At 30.0% G+C, this 15,072-nt stretch overlaps 1 protein-coding gene across 2 annotated transcripts in view; it reads left to right on the top strand.

Annotated features, from left to right (window-relative positions):
* LOC133325790 (serine/threonine-protein kinase NLK) overlaps positions 1-11,100 on the top strand; it is a 204,384-nt gene extending 193,284 nt beyond the window's left edge. The window contains exons 4-7 of one of the 2 annotated variants that reach the window (XM_061534513.1): positions 435-1,026; positions 1,104-1,305; positions 2,150-2,243; positions 11,006-11,100. In XM_061534513.1, coding sequence (XP_061390497.1) covers positions 435-1,026; positions 1,104-1,305; positions 2,150-2,243; positions 11,006-11,060 — 943 coding nt within the window. In that variant the 3' untranslated portion in view covers positions 11,061-11,100. Of the gene's footprint in view, positions 1-434; positions 1,027-1,103; positions 1,306-2,149; positions 2,244-2,535; positions 2,596-11,005 lie in introns of those variants that run through there. The other variant, XM_061534514.1, reaches the window with a different exon arrangement.
* Positions 11,101-15,072: the final 3,972 nt, after the last annotated feature.

Below are 15,072 nucleotides of genomic sequence, written 5' to 3'. Positions count from 1 at the left end.
TTTCAAGCTTACAGCTGTGATAGTCCTCCAACCAATAATTGATAATCCTTGAAACAGAAAAAATATTTATATTTCAACCCATTAATTGGGTCTTTCCATTTAACAACATTTTTCCTGTGCATCAATTTATAAACGTTTTGTTTGCAGCGATTTCCATTGGAAATCAATTTTAATGGAATTGTATATACAATTTGTTTACAGTTTCACTCGAAGTATACATAAACATAAAATAGTAGAAAAGGAAATACTTTTTTTTCTGAAAATTTTGAAGAATCACAATTACGCTTTGAGCTATATTTAAAACACGTTTCTTATTCCAAAAACCTTTGAAGCTATAAAAAATCTCAACTAAACATAAAAATTAAATTTATGACAGACTTAATTAATTGTACTTAACTCACACTATTATTATTTTTTTTTTTTTTTTATTTCAGATATGTGATAACCGAACTTCTTCAATCAGATCTCCATAAAATTATTGTTTCGCCGCAACATTTATCTGCCGATCACATCAAAGTGTTCCTGTATCAAATTCTACGTGGTCTCAAATATTTACATTCTGCCCGAATACTGCATCGTGACATCAAGCCCGGCAATCTGTTGGTCAATTCCAATTGTGTATTGAAAATATGCGATTTCGGGCTGGCACGTGTCGAGGAGCCCGACCAAACGAAACACATGACCCAAGAGGTGGTGACACAATATTACCGGGCACCGGAAATTCTAATGGGTGCCCGACATTATTCATCGGCGGTTGATGTGTGGTCGGTGGGTTGCATTTTTGGCGAACTACTCGGTCGCCGTATACTCTTCCAAGCTCAAAATCCTGTACAACAATTAGATCTCATTACCGAATTGCTGGGTACACCCTCGATGGAGGATATGCGTCATGCCTGTGGCGGAGCTCGTTCACATATGCTAAGACGTGCACCCAAACTGCCCTCATTCTCAGCTCTCTATACACTAAGTTCACATGCCACACACGAAGCTGTGCATTTGCTTTGTCAAATGTTGGTATTTGATCCGGTAAGTGAAAATGTGGCATTTGCATTTGTATGAGTTTTGTAATTTAATGTCGGTGTGTATCTTTGCTTGTTTTGCAGGATAAGCGTATTTCAGTGACGGATGCATTGGCCCATCCCTATTTGGACGAAGGACGTTTACGTTATCATTCATGCATGTGTAAATGTTGTTTCACCACACCGGCCGGTATGCGGCAATATACAAATGATTTTGAACCATCGGCCGGTCAGGCATTCGATGATTTATGGGAAAGAAAATTGACATCAGTACAACAGGTTAAAGGTGGGTGAAATGAAAAGAAGGGTTTTCCAATAGAATTTATATTTAAAAAAAGTCTTTAAAAAACTTTTCTAGGGATAGATTTTTCTGTAGTTAGATAGCTTTTCTATATATGTAATGCTATTCCATAGTTACAAGGATATTCTGTATATATTCTACTACTAGATGTATATTCTATAGAGACATGCAGCTAAGACGTAAAGAAAGATCCACTAAGATAATACGAGATTTTAATAATCTGTAGAATGATTTTTAAAAATCAAAGCTCAATTCTGTAATAGTGCTTAAAAATAGAATTAAAAAATTAAAAATAGGATTAAAAAACTAATATTTTTTTTAAAAAAACTGTGATAGGCCTTGCAACAAATATTCTATAAAAAATCCATATTTATAGCTGCGATAGACCTTGAAAATATTTTTTATAAAATATTCATAAGTACTGTAATAGCCCTTGAAAAATATGATTAAAAAATACAAGTTTTAAGTTGTGATAATAACTAAAAATATTGGGTATTATATATCCTATACACTGTGCAGCCCCAAAAATTTCTTAAAAATTCGTTGTTTATTAATTCAATGTGTTTGTGTGTGACAAAGGCTATTCTGTATGAACAAGGATCTTCCTCTATCGACATAAGGTTTTTTCATATGATAGAATTCTATTATACAGATATAATCGTATGCATATATAAAGATTTTCTATACAGAGAAGGATAGGGGTCTCTTCTATGGAAAATTCCTCATTATAGAGAAGTCTAGATTTAAGAGATCTATTTACTTAGTAGTATTGAACCCAATTTCTATATATCAATATATTCTAATATTTTTTTTTATAAAACTATTACAGAGGAAATGCACAAATTCATTGCCGAACAATTACAAACGGGACGTGTTCCACTGTGTATAAATCCACAAAGTGCAGCATTCAAAAGTTTTGCCAGGTAAGCTAAATATTGTTGTCACTATCCTTGCCCTTCCTTAAATAACCTTTGAATGTAAGTTCTCTAAACTTTCAAGTCCCTTAACTATGACTGATTCGAATTTTTTCTTAACAACATGTTAATTTGTTCCCTTTTTCCATTTTTACTTTAATAGAAATCTATCTCAACTAAAATCTTTTTTGTTTTAAATTTATTTTTAACATTTTGCCTATTGTTATTTTTCTTCCTTTGCTACTACTGCAACAAAATGAAATAAAAACAAACACCGAACAAACGAAACATAACAATAAAGCCAATAAAATAGCAGAGATCAACTACAAAATAGTTCTACTGCAAGAAACACTGCTGCTGCTACTACTGTAATGATTAATGACGGATCAAAATAATTGATCTTGAAAACAAAACACAAAACGAAATTCGAAAAAATGTACATAAGAAAATCTGTTAGCGTAGGCGGATTTTTCTTATTAAAGAAAAATAAACAAAATGACAAAATGCATTTACAAATTTTACAAACAAATCTAGATATGAATAACTTAAAAAAATAAACATCATCAAAGAGTTCACAAATAGATGAAATAGTAATAAAATGTTATATAATATTGCCGCCTCATCAACCAAGCCCTAGGTGAGATAGCATTTTGTACGCAATATTTTTTAAAGAACAACAATAAAAAATAAAAAACAAAACAGCATAACTGCCTATCCATTAAAACTGTTGCTTCAAAAAGTCTAGTCGTCGAACATCCGTTTGTGAATTGTGGCCAGTTACAGGAATATAAGCTGTTGTGAAAGCCAAGTAGGTCAACTAAATGAATTTTATTTTTGAAAATCAACCTCCTCTCCCACAAATTGTTATTACGCCCAATGTTTAAATATTTCCCCTATTTTCCATGTTTTTAACGTAAAACAACAATATCGCAAACAAAAAAGCACAAACAACGACATTGTCAACTACTCGTAATTAGCATTATTTTATGTCACATACTTTCAGGCGTACACAAATATGATAATTGCAATTGCAACTCTAATTAAAACAATTTTCTTTTTTATTTATTTATCATTCACATTCCGATTAATTTCATTGATGAATAAATCAACAATATTTTCTTTAACAAATTGATAATAACTATTTGTTGCTTTAATAATTGAAAATTAGTATTTTGATAATGTTAATTAAAAGGAAATTACTGTCATTTGCTCTATTGAGTTATATTGTGTATGTATTACTGTATATGTTTTATTGTATTATATATATTTAAATGGGGATAAGCAATTCTTGTTTGAAATAAACAAATTTTATCAGTACATTTTCTCTATATGAAAATAATTACTATATTAAAATAGCTACTTTGAAAATTATTAGAATTTTATTTGATTGCCTTTGATTTTAATGCCTACAATGTTCTCGACATCGGTTTCAAAAGCTGTTTAGTACTTCAGGCAACAGGCAATTGTCAGCCTATCAATAAAAGAGAGTAGTAAGGCTTTCAAAAATATTTTTATTTTTCAATTTAATCTCCTGAAACTTCAAAACCCTTAGTCCAACGCTTTTCTAGCAATTCTATCCCTTGATTAAAATAGTTTTCCTCAAGGTCTTCAAAATAGTGGTTTACAACTGTAATTGCATCTTCATTTGAGGTTAAACGCTTGCCAGCAAGATTTTTTTAGATTTGGGAACAAGTAAAAGTCGCTGGACGCTAAATCAGGAGAATAAGGTGGGTGGTCAAGCAACTCGTACTTTAATTCGTAGGTTTTAGCCATTGTTAAAAATCTTGTGCGCTGGTGCATTGTTTTGATTAAAAATAATGTTGTTGTGTTGTAATCAAGGACGTTTTCCTCGTATTTGTACATTTAATTGATCCAAACAGTTGCAATAGTACTGTGAATTTATTGTTTTACCCTTTTGTACATAGTCAATCAATAAAATGTCTTTGAAGTCCCAAAAAAACCGTTGCCATAACCTTACCAGCCGATTGAATTGTTTTTGCCTCGTTTGGATTGTTCTTTTGTCTCTGAAGCAGAGTGGTGGATCCATGTCTCATCAACAGTTATAAAACGACGCTTAAAAACCATTTTATTTCGCTTAAAACAATCCAAACAAGCTTGAGAAATTTTCATTATTATGCGTTTTTGATCGACTGTTAACAAATGCGGCAAGCATCTTGCAGAAAGCTTTTTCATCTGTAGTTCTTCATGCAAAATTAAATGGACTCTATCATTTGAGATGCTCATGATATTAGCAATTTCACGCATTTTTATTCGTCGATCATTTAAAACCATATCATGCACTTTGTCTACAATTTCTGTAGTTTCTTCTCTTTCTATATGAAGGAGTTGCCAGATAGAAGCAATATTTAATATGTGTTCATAATAGAGATGAATGTTTCCAAAACTCTTAACTTTTTCTGTTTATACCGCGCTTTTTGTGCTAGGCTAAGAAGTTTCCGAACTGTCTTCGTATTTATACCCTTCACCACACTGTGGTACAGGGTATTATGTCTTTGTGCATATGTTTGTAACAGGCAAAAGGAAACGAGATAGACACATGGTTCCTTTTGAGAATATGCATAGAATCACTTTCTGAGTCGATTTACGTATGTCCGTCCGTCCATGTATTTTTGTGAACAAAGTACAGGTCCCATTTATGATCCGATTTGGATGAAATTTGGTATAGACCACTTATTTGGCCCAAGGACGAACCCTATTGAAATTGGGAAAAATCGGTTCAGATTTCGTCCGATTTAATGTAAATGGTGCACCAAAGTCCCTATATATCTTTCGATTTGCACGAAATTTGGCACAGCGTAATGAATTAAGTATAGAGTGATGTGTGTTAAGTTTCCTGAAAATAGGTTCAGATTCATATATAGCTCCCATATATATCTTCGTCCGATTTAAGGTAAATTGTGTACCAAAGTCCCTATATATCTTTCGATTTGCACGAAATTTGGCACAGCGTAATGAATAAGGTCTAGAATGATGTCTGCCAAGTTTCGTGAAAATCAGTTCAGATTTAGATATAGCTCCCATATATATCTTCGTCCGATTTACGGTAAATTGTATACTAAAGTCCCTATATATCTTTCGATTTGCACGAAATTTGGCATAGCGTACTTAATTTCGTCTATAATAATGTGTGCTAAGTTTCATGAAAATCGGTTCAGATTTAAATATAGCTCCCATATATATTTTCGCACGATTTTAGGTATTGGTGCACCAAAGTCCCTGAAAATCTTTTCATTTGCACGAATTGTGACATAGCGCACTGAATTAAGCCTAGAATGATGTGTGCGAAGTTTCGGTTCAGATTTAGATATAGCTCCCATTTTCATCCGATTTTAGGTAATTGATGCCCCAAATTCTCTGAAAATCAGTCGATTTGCACGAGATTTGTGATAGCGTACTGACTTATGGCTAGAATGACGTGTGCTAAGTTTCGTGAAAATCTGTTACGATTTAGATACAGATCTCATATATATTTTCATCCGATTTTAAGTAATTGATGCACCAAAGTCCCTATATACCTTTCGATTTGTACAAATTTTGGTATAGGGTACTGAATTATGTCCAGAATGATGTTGTTAAGCTTCGTGAAAAGATCCATAGCTAGGCCGATTGACACAACGTACTTAAGTAATATAAATTAGTCTTTGGCAAGTTTCCCTGAAATCGGTTCAGATGTACATATTCCCAAAGTGGTGAAGGGTATTCCCAAAGTGGTAAAGGGTATCATATAGTCGGCCCAGTCCGATTTTACTACTTTCCTTACTGGTTTTATTTGAGTTAATCCTTACCTATAATTTCCCTTTTTCTTGTTTGTCGATCCACACATGTTCTCTTAAACGTTCAATGGGATTAATATGGGATTACTGTGCGAATGATCCAAATATGGCAAATCAGTAGTCATCCCTTTTGTATTTTCGCAATATAACTTAAATCAGATTTATACACTAATTTTCATCTGGATATTGAAATGGCCATAGAACACGCAATATTTAAGATGGAGCTATATGCTAGTAGTTCTAGAATAGAATTGAATAATGTGTTTTAGATACGGATTTCAAGCAAATTTTGAGTTCTTATTGAGTGTAAAATCTTTCTATCAAAAATGATTAATATGGGTCGCAAACAGTTCTTGAAGATATAGTCAATACCAGCCAGACATGCACTCTTTCGAATGCCGTAGGAAATGTTGGGTTCGGATTTTTCAGTGGTCGGCCGTCGAAATGAGGAATTTTCTTTAATTTCAAAAAAAGAACTCCAAAACAGCAACAAAATTTAATTTTCTTATTCTTGAAATCATCAAATACATACATGTAAAGTTGCAAGTCTTCAATTTCATTAATCTGCCAGCCAGTTTAATATTGCCAAAATTTCAAATCAAAGTAAAATTTTAAATTTGGTAATATAATGTAAATGGATTTTTTGAATTTGAAATTAAATTTTTTTATTTACAAATATAGATTTCGAATAAAGAATAAAATAATTAAAACTATACTTGATGGTTTTGATTTATAACTGAAAAGGGCGTAGCCTAACCAATGTATGAATTTCATAGGTCATGCTTTGTGAAAATGCAACATTACTATTTATTATATTATATTGCATAGTTCTTTGTAATCAAGAATCATTTGAAAAAGTTTCACAAAATATTTTCGATTAATATTTATGGATTCCTTAGTCATAAAACTTTGCCAAATAATGTAGCAGTTCAGATTTTTACATGATTTTGTGATTTTATTGTATGTATTTGTGTCCGTTTTTTTTTTTAACAACAACAATTGACAATAATTTTCTTTTAATTGCAATACAAAAATTGTTAAATAATTACCTTTTATGTAAAAAATATCAAACTATTTATTTCTACTGTTCATATTGTTTCATTTCATTTTCAAACACACACAAATAGCATACATATATCATATTTAATGCTTCTTCTTACTAATTTATAAATTTCAATCAATTAATTAAGTTCGTGTGTGCGTGTGTGTGAGTACGCGTTAATGATGATAATGACATTTACATACATTCATCACTTAATTCATATTAAAAATTCCTTTTCGTTAATTGTTTGTAAATAATTATTTGTGTGACTAAACTTTCAGTTATTAACCACATTTAAATAAATTCAATCAATAATAATAATAAATATAACGTAAACTATTTGTACATTTCCCCCCGTTTTTATAATGATAATAATTATTATATAATTTAAATATTTAATTTTAATTTTTTTGTTAATAATCTGTTCAATAACTTATTGTTTTTTAATGCTACCATTTTATTGTCCCTAGTTTGTCATCGACGAAGTAATAATGTCAGAATGTGTAAGAGAGCGAGAAAGAGAGAGAGAAAAGGCAAATATTTGCCATCCCAACCAACAATTAGAGAACAACGGCACTAAAATGCATAACCTCACACATCCATCCATCGATTGATCAAATTTGCAAAAAAAAGAACATCGTCCATCCCCTGTGTGTTTTGGAATGCATCCATCAACCTTCCCCACAAATCATCTTCCCAGAGCGTCAATTTTTTGTAATAAACGTCGTGTCGTGCAAAAAAAGCAGCAGTGATTATTGAGTAGAATTATTTTGTTGTAATACTTTACTTGTGACTCTTATAAAGTCTTGACCATAAATTATTGCTAAACATTTTTAATTATTGTGTTTTTTTTTCATTAATTTTGTGAAACTTATTCGTAAACAAAACATGTTTAATTTAGGTCATGTAGAGCATCTGCAAAAAAATTTATTCTCTAAATAAGTTTTAATTTTTGAGATGTTTCCATTAGAAAATACTTTAATATTTTTTTATAATTGTGGTGTCGTACTAAATATATTTTTATATTTTTTTTTTAATTTCTTTTTGTCTAAATATAAATTAATACACTAAAAAAATAATATTTTGTAAATGAGCGAATTGTAAAAGTTTGTTCTTAAAAAATATCTATAATTGTAAATAATAAGAATAGAAATAAAAATTATGCTGCCAATTAAAACAAAACAAAAAAAACGTAAATTTATATATTTGTGTATAAAAAATAGCCATCTTGATTGAATATGTATTCAGGGACATATTGAAAGAAAAGGCATTTTTGGGACATATAGAAAGAAAGGGCATTTTGCGTAGAGACATTTTTCAAATTATTAGTTGCTTTAGACTTAGATTTAATGGTTTAAAAACTCAGCTTTGAGTTAATTATTTAATACTACCCTGTCGTATATGTTAGTGTGTAATTGTATATTACACCCTAAAACAAAACACTTAGACCCATAGTTACAGTTGATGACCTCCGTATTATGAATTTGATAATTGATTTATGCATATCCCCACTACATGGTCAATTAATTGTCCAGGATTGGCTATTAATTTTCCCAAGGACTAACCAAAATATACGTGAAGGATTTCGACTTTTATCTATAATAATTGTTGATTCAAATGGGTTCAGATATATATATATTTATATATATAAATTCGTTTAGTAATAGGCAACCTCATTGTCCATCATATTTTCTGGTATAGAATATGGAAATAAATAACTGACACAAAGTTTCTAATAAACTTATTTAGATACATGGGTTTTTATATTTTTATAGATGTATCAAATTTCTTTCCACTTCAAGTCCGGATAAAAATTTATTTATTATTAAAAATGTTCCTACGATGTTTTAACAGGTGATTTTTGTTTTTAAAAACTGTAAAAAAATGAAAAAAAAAAACTATAAAAAGTACATCAATTAAAAAGTCTTATTTATAAAAATCGAAAACTGTTTTTGAGTTTGTCTTTACAAATTTGGAATATGGACAGTTTTTTTATATAATATCAAACGTACTTGAGAGAGAAGAAAACCCTTATTTCTGATGTTGTGTGCAAGTAAAAGTATGAATAATACTTTTCAAACATTGTGTGGCGTATTAATGACCTTTAAATCTAATTTCCACCAGAGGTGATAGCGATGACAATTACCCGGCTGTGAATAATATTTTTACCTAGATTTTATCATTGAGGACAAGTCTACCATCGCTGTTCTATTCCAATATGATTATTGAATTGCCTTTTGTAGTTTGCAATTTTATGTTAAGATTTTTATTCGCCATTATGGAGGTTTTTGGAGACAATTCTCTTATCCAGATTTTTGGAAGATGAAACACTTCTTCACGGAGTAGTTATCCCCCACATTTTAGTATGTTGATGGCCGAAGACCTGTTTTTCAACCGATGTGGCTATAATTAGTAATTTCTGAGGTTTGGAGTATAAAAAGGTTTTGGCAGAAAATTGTAGTCCTATATTTTGACATAGTCCTCATATAATGGTTCCGCCTCTGTATTAAGTACTATGAAATTCATAGCCAGTCTTAAAAGATCTGTCTAAACGTCATAAATTGGTGACATTAGATATCAGCCTCGCTCGTATAATTTTACGCCCCAACTAATGGTGGAAAAGAGTCGAAAATATTACATTAGAGCTAAAAATACCAAATAATGGCGACTGTCATTACATAAGGCCTACTCCGGTCAATACCGACAACTTTTGATTGGGAGATTTTCTAAGGGCTATTCTAAAAAGTGGATCAACATTAACAATTACCGAACTAAGCGTTGCCGTTATATGGCCTGAAATATGCAATTTTCAATTCCAAACATTCTAGGAGTTGTAGCAGTAAGAGTGCAAAATTTTGAAGCTTAATACACTGCGTATCATAACTATAGACGCACCTTTAATTCAATTGGTATGTTAGTTGACAAATAAAATGGACCCATTAAGTTATTGTTCACAATAAAACGATCAAAAACACATATTATCCAACAAAAATAATTAATTTATTCTTTCGCCGAATTCTGCACTTTCAAAATTGCTGGTGTTGCATAACTAAACGCACTTTTACAAAATTAGAAAAAAATATTTTTTAAAACATAAAAATATTAAATAAATTTTATAATTAATGGGTAGGGCCTCCCTTATTTTTAATAAGTTCAAAAATTTTATCCATAACACTGTTGATCAAAATTATTCGCAAGTCTTCATCGATTGACCGGCATTCATCGATAATCACTTCTTGGAGGTAAAATACAGTTTGGTATTGGAGGTTTTCTGCATAGACACGATGAGTCAAGATTTCACACATGTTCTCGATCGAATTCTGGTCGGAAATTTTAATATTTTTCGATTTTAACCATACTTGAGTATTACGATTGTTGCTGCCTTCCCAAAATGGCAATAATTTGTCTTCCAAGACTTGAACGTACTCCATTGAATTCATCCGACAACATGGAAATGTCAAATAAAGCATTCCGTGGCTATAAAATGCTCCCAAGGCCATTAAGGAACCGCCACCGAAATATCGTATTAAGAAATAACGATATTTCGGTAACCGCCACCTTGGGAGCATTGGTTTAGTAGGTTTTATTCTTCACATAGGTCCTTGCTCCAATTTTTGCATGCACTGCATTTCAAGATGCTTGTTCACAATTGAACACCACCGATGCCTAGGATGTTTCACCTAATTAATATGTATATGGATAATAAAATTTAGTTTTTCTTCTGTAGTGGTGTTGGGTTTCATTTTATCGGTAAAAAAAAACTTTCAACTTCTTCTTATTTTAAAACAATGTTGATGTTTTTTTTTTTTAATAATTATTAGCTATGACAAGTTGTTGTTTGTGCTTTTTATTTCTATTTCCCCCTAAAAATATATTTCCTATCCCTTTCATTTACTACAACAATTTTATTAAAAACACTTTTTAATATTTTCCAGTTCAACAGTGGCACACCCTTCCGAATTGCCACCATCACCCCATCAATGGGAATGACGGCAAAATGAGGCCATAGCAGCCTAAAATTTTAAATTTTAAACAAAATAGCCCATAAGAACGCAAATGCCAGCTAAACTACAATTACCATTACCATCATCTTTATGAAAACACATCTACTATAACATTTCTCCACACTAACCACAAGACTTCCATATTTAAAGAACGTGATTTTGTAACCAAGACGAAAACGAAGAAGAAGATGACGGCGTAGAAGAAGTAAACCAAGCAACTAGGACAACATTGCAACAAAGCAAACAAGCAGGAGCCATTTTTTTTAAATATAAGACTACCAAAACAGTGTAATGAAAGAAAACCCAGCCCTCCTTCAAAATTAAAAGCAACACGGAAAAACAAGAACAAAAAAACTATTTCACGGCACAAAAAAAAGGACTCAAGCGGAAGAAAGAAACCACGAAAAGTAAATTGCAACACAGAAGTCTTTCCTTCTGAGGATAGAAACTTTTACAAAAAAAGAAAGCTGCCACAATTAAAAGACGACGAACGAGAGAAGACACTTTGCAAGCTACTACATTGAAACCAGGATGTTAAAAATAAACAACCAAAAGAAATCATTCCACCACCGATAATTTTTTTAAACAAGAACCGAAAAACAACACACTCACACTCACAAACCAAACAAGTATATCAAAAGAGAATTAAAAAAAAGATAACGTAAAGAACAAATAACTTAAAACTTTTAAAAGGAAAAACGGAAGGAGCAAACGCACCAACAACAACATCAGCAACCATAAAATACAACTAGTCTTAGTCCTTTCTTTTTTATTATTTTATTAAATTTAAATGGATGCCAGCTGAGTAAGAAGAAAACAACAAAAATGTCATTTTGAATATATCACTGGCTAAACGGTGAATATTCCATTCAACCATAGAGCAGCTAAAATAGAACTTTGTAATGAGAAATGCAAAAGAAATCACACACACACACACACTAAATTTTAAGAAAGAAATGAGAAAAACTAAATTGATAATTGTAAAAAAAGATCGCAATTTCCCTTTTAAATTTCAAATCTTATCTCTATGTAAATGAAAAAAAACTCAATTTTTTTTTAACTCACACACTTTACACCCACAACATCATTACTTTTCTCTACAAAAACAAAATATTGAACACAATTTATGTAAAGAAGACAATTAGACAACATGTTCTATATGAAATTCCTAAGTAAAAATAAAAAATAAAAAAATATGTATTTTTTTTTAAAAATATAGATATTTTTATAAATATTTTTTTTAAGAAAAAGCTTGCATGATTTTAAGCAAAATACCCATTAACTTTTTTTTATAATTCAATTCATATATTTTTTAAAATCGTTAAAATATGTACTCACTTATGTATTTTAATTTAAAGAATACTTTCAAAATTGTTAAAATTTCTATACACATATTTATCATACATTTTTTTTAATTTTTTAAACAAAAATATTTTGTTATGAAAAAGTTTTTAATATATATTTATTATAGATAATTCTTTGTAAACTAAGTATATATCAGAGAAATGTAATACAGATGCAATCCTCTATAACCCTTTCTCTTGCCGGAAGCGAAATGGTTTTGGAAAAGTATTCGTTTGTTGGTTATTCAAAATTATTTGATTTCTCCTTGAAATCATACTAGCAAATTTGTGTAATATTTTTCCTTATCGAAATGGTTTTGATTTTGAAACAATATTTATGGAATCTATTTGGCCAAAACTTATAATAGCTCGACTGGTAATTGTAGCCATTGGCAGTTTAGATATTTTTTGAATACATCAGTCGAAATGGTTTTAATTTTGAAACAATATTTATGGAATCTATTTGGCCAAAACTTTTAATAGTTTGACTGGTAATTCTAGCCATTGACGGTTTAGATATTTTCTGAATACATCGATACTTTATAGTTACCGTTTATATTATAGAAGGTAAATATTTCTGATAAAACACAACCCTTTGCATTCGACAATAAATTACCGATAGAAATCAGCTCTTGGTGAGAATGAAGTTTAATATATTATTCCGAAATCCAGCCCATTGCATTCGGCAATAAAATTACCGGAAAAAATCCCTCATAGTGAGAATGGAGCTTAATACAATATTTCGGATCATATTTTCTAATATTTAGTTCATTTCTATTTCAAGTTGATCCATACTTAAAAATATGTCATGTAGGGCGAGATAAGAAATTACTAAAGATTTTCATTCGATTTTTTAATAAATTCCAAGTCAAGACTAGAAAAAAGGTACCAGTTCAGTGGACTTATAAGGCCAGCTGTAAAATAAAGAGTACATTTTTTTTATTCCGAATAAGGGACAAGACAATAGGTGTCTGGCTCATGAGAAAAACCAGACTAAATATTTGCTAAATATTTTAGTTTCATTTGTTCAGAAAGGAGTTAGGACTAAAAAATAGGTATTAGGCCATAATATAATGACATTTTTGGTTCGATTTTTCATAACCATAAATTATAAATTAGGACTGGACAATAGGAGTTTCGTCAGTGGACTTTAATGCCACCTTGGGCCATAATGCCATTTGTAATAAAAAAAACCGGCAAATGTCTTTGGTTACATTTTCCGTATACTAAGAAAGCTCTGCACATGCCTGGATATCTTGTCATAATCAGTCAGACTTTGTTTCATAAATCATGGAATAAGATCTTTAATGTTGATATCTGATCTTTATAGTTACTACTCCTGTTGCTCTAAATTCTCAGGATATTTTCATATTGAACATATTGTGTTTGAATTTACTTTAAACACTTTGATTTAGTTTCATAAATTTCGGGTAGGGACTAGACATCCAGTCAGCGAAGCTGGACAATTCTGATACCAATTAGGGTTAGATAATTCTGATACCCAATTAGGGCTAGATAATTGGTACTAGGATTATTGAAGGTATATGGCAAGCCGGACCAAAATATTTTACATTTCGGTTCATTATAAACGGATCGGTTTTATTTTATTATTTAATAATGCAGATCAGTTCAATACATGTTTATAATGAACAAATATTAAAATGCTTCTAATAATACATTTTTCGAAATGTTGGATGGAATGACCCGGTTGAATAAAAATCTACCAATTAGATTTTCTTCTATACTTTCCTCATTTACTATTGTGGATAATGCACTTAATTTTTCACTGAAAATCAATGCCCTGATTTTTTCTTTTAATAATAAACAATTGTTTTCCAAATCACAAAAAGAAGCCTAGAGATTTTATTATATGAAATCTTTTATTGTTTATATTCCTGGCCAAATACCGTGATTTCAGGAGATGTCCTCATTATTACTCAGAATCGTTTTATGTAACCTTTAATATGCTTATAGATAAAATACAACTCTAAATCACAATTTCAAAGTGATTTTTAAATAAAAAAAGTCTTAATAATTAATCTTTTATAAATATTAGTTTATTAAAAAAGTGAGATTAAATACAAAATTGTGCAACGATTTCTTAATAATTATGTATTTTTAAAAAAAATAATTTTTTAAAACATTATTTTCAATTGTAAATAAAAACAACTTATATCGAAAATATAAATCGTATATTATTAATAATGTTCTCCCATTTAAATTCTTTTTTTTTACATTTGGAATTTTATATAGAACATTGTTTTGGAAATAAATAAAACAAAAAACAAACTCTCACATACAAACAACATAAATAATAGAAATTACTAGAAAAACCAAGAAACAAACTCTTACTTTTAATATTAATTTGCCAAATTTACCTCAAATTCTTAAAAAAATATATAACTAATAATATGTAATTACAAGAAAAACTAAACAAATTATATATGAAAAGTATATATATAAAGAAAACTACACACAACTACATAATAACAAAAAATTTATTACGTACTACTTATTAATATATTATATAATTAAAAATAAAGCAAAAACAACAAAGACATAAAAAATGATAATATTAATAACAAAATACAAAAAAACCGCATGTAAACATAAATGTAAATTTAATTAGAAATTAGTATAACAATTTTTTAATAA

Source organism: Musca vetustissima, unplaced genomic scaffold (assembly GCF_032173495.1).
Source record: "Musca vetustissima isolate MV318-11 ecotype Yass unplaced genomic scaffold, APGP_CSIRO_Mvet_v1 utg12994, whole genome shotgun sequence".
Taxonomy (NCBI): Eukaryota; Metazoa; Arthropoda; class Insecta; order Diptera; family Muscidae; genus Musca; species Musca vetustissima.
The sequence above is the reverse complement of the archived record's forward strand: the minus strand, read 5'-3'. Positions and strand labels throughout refer to the sequence as shown.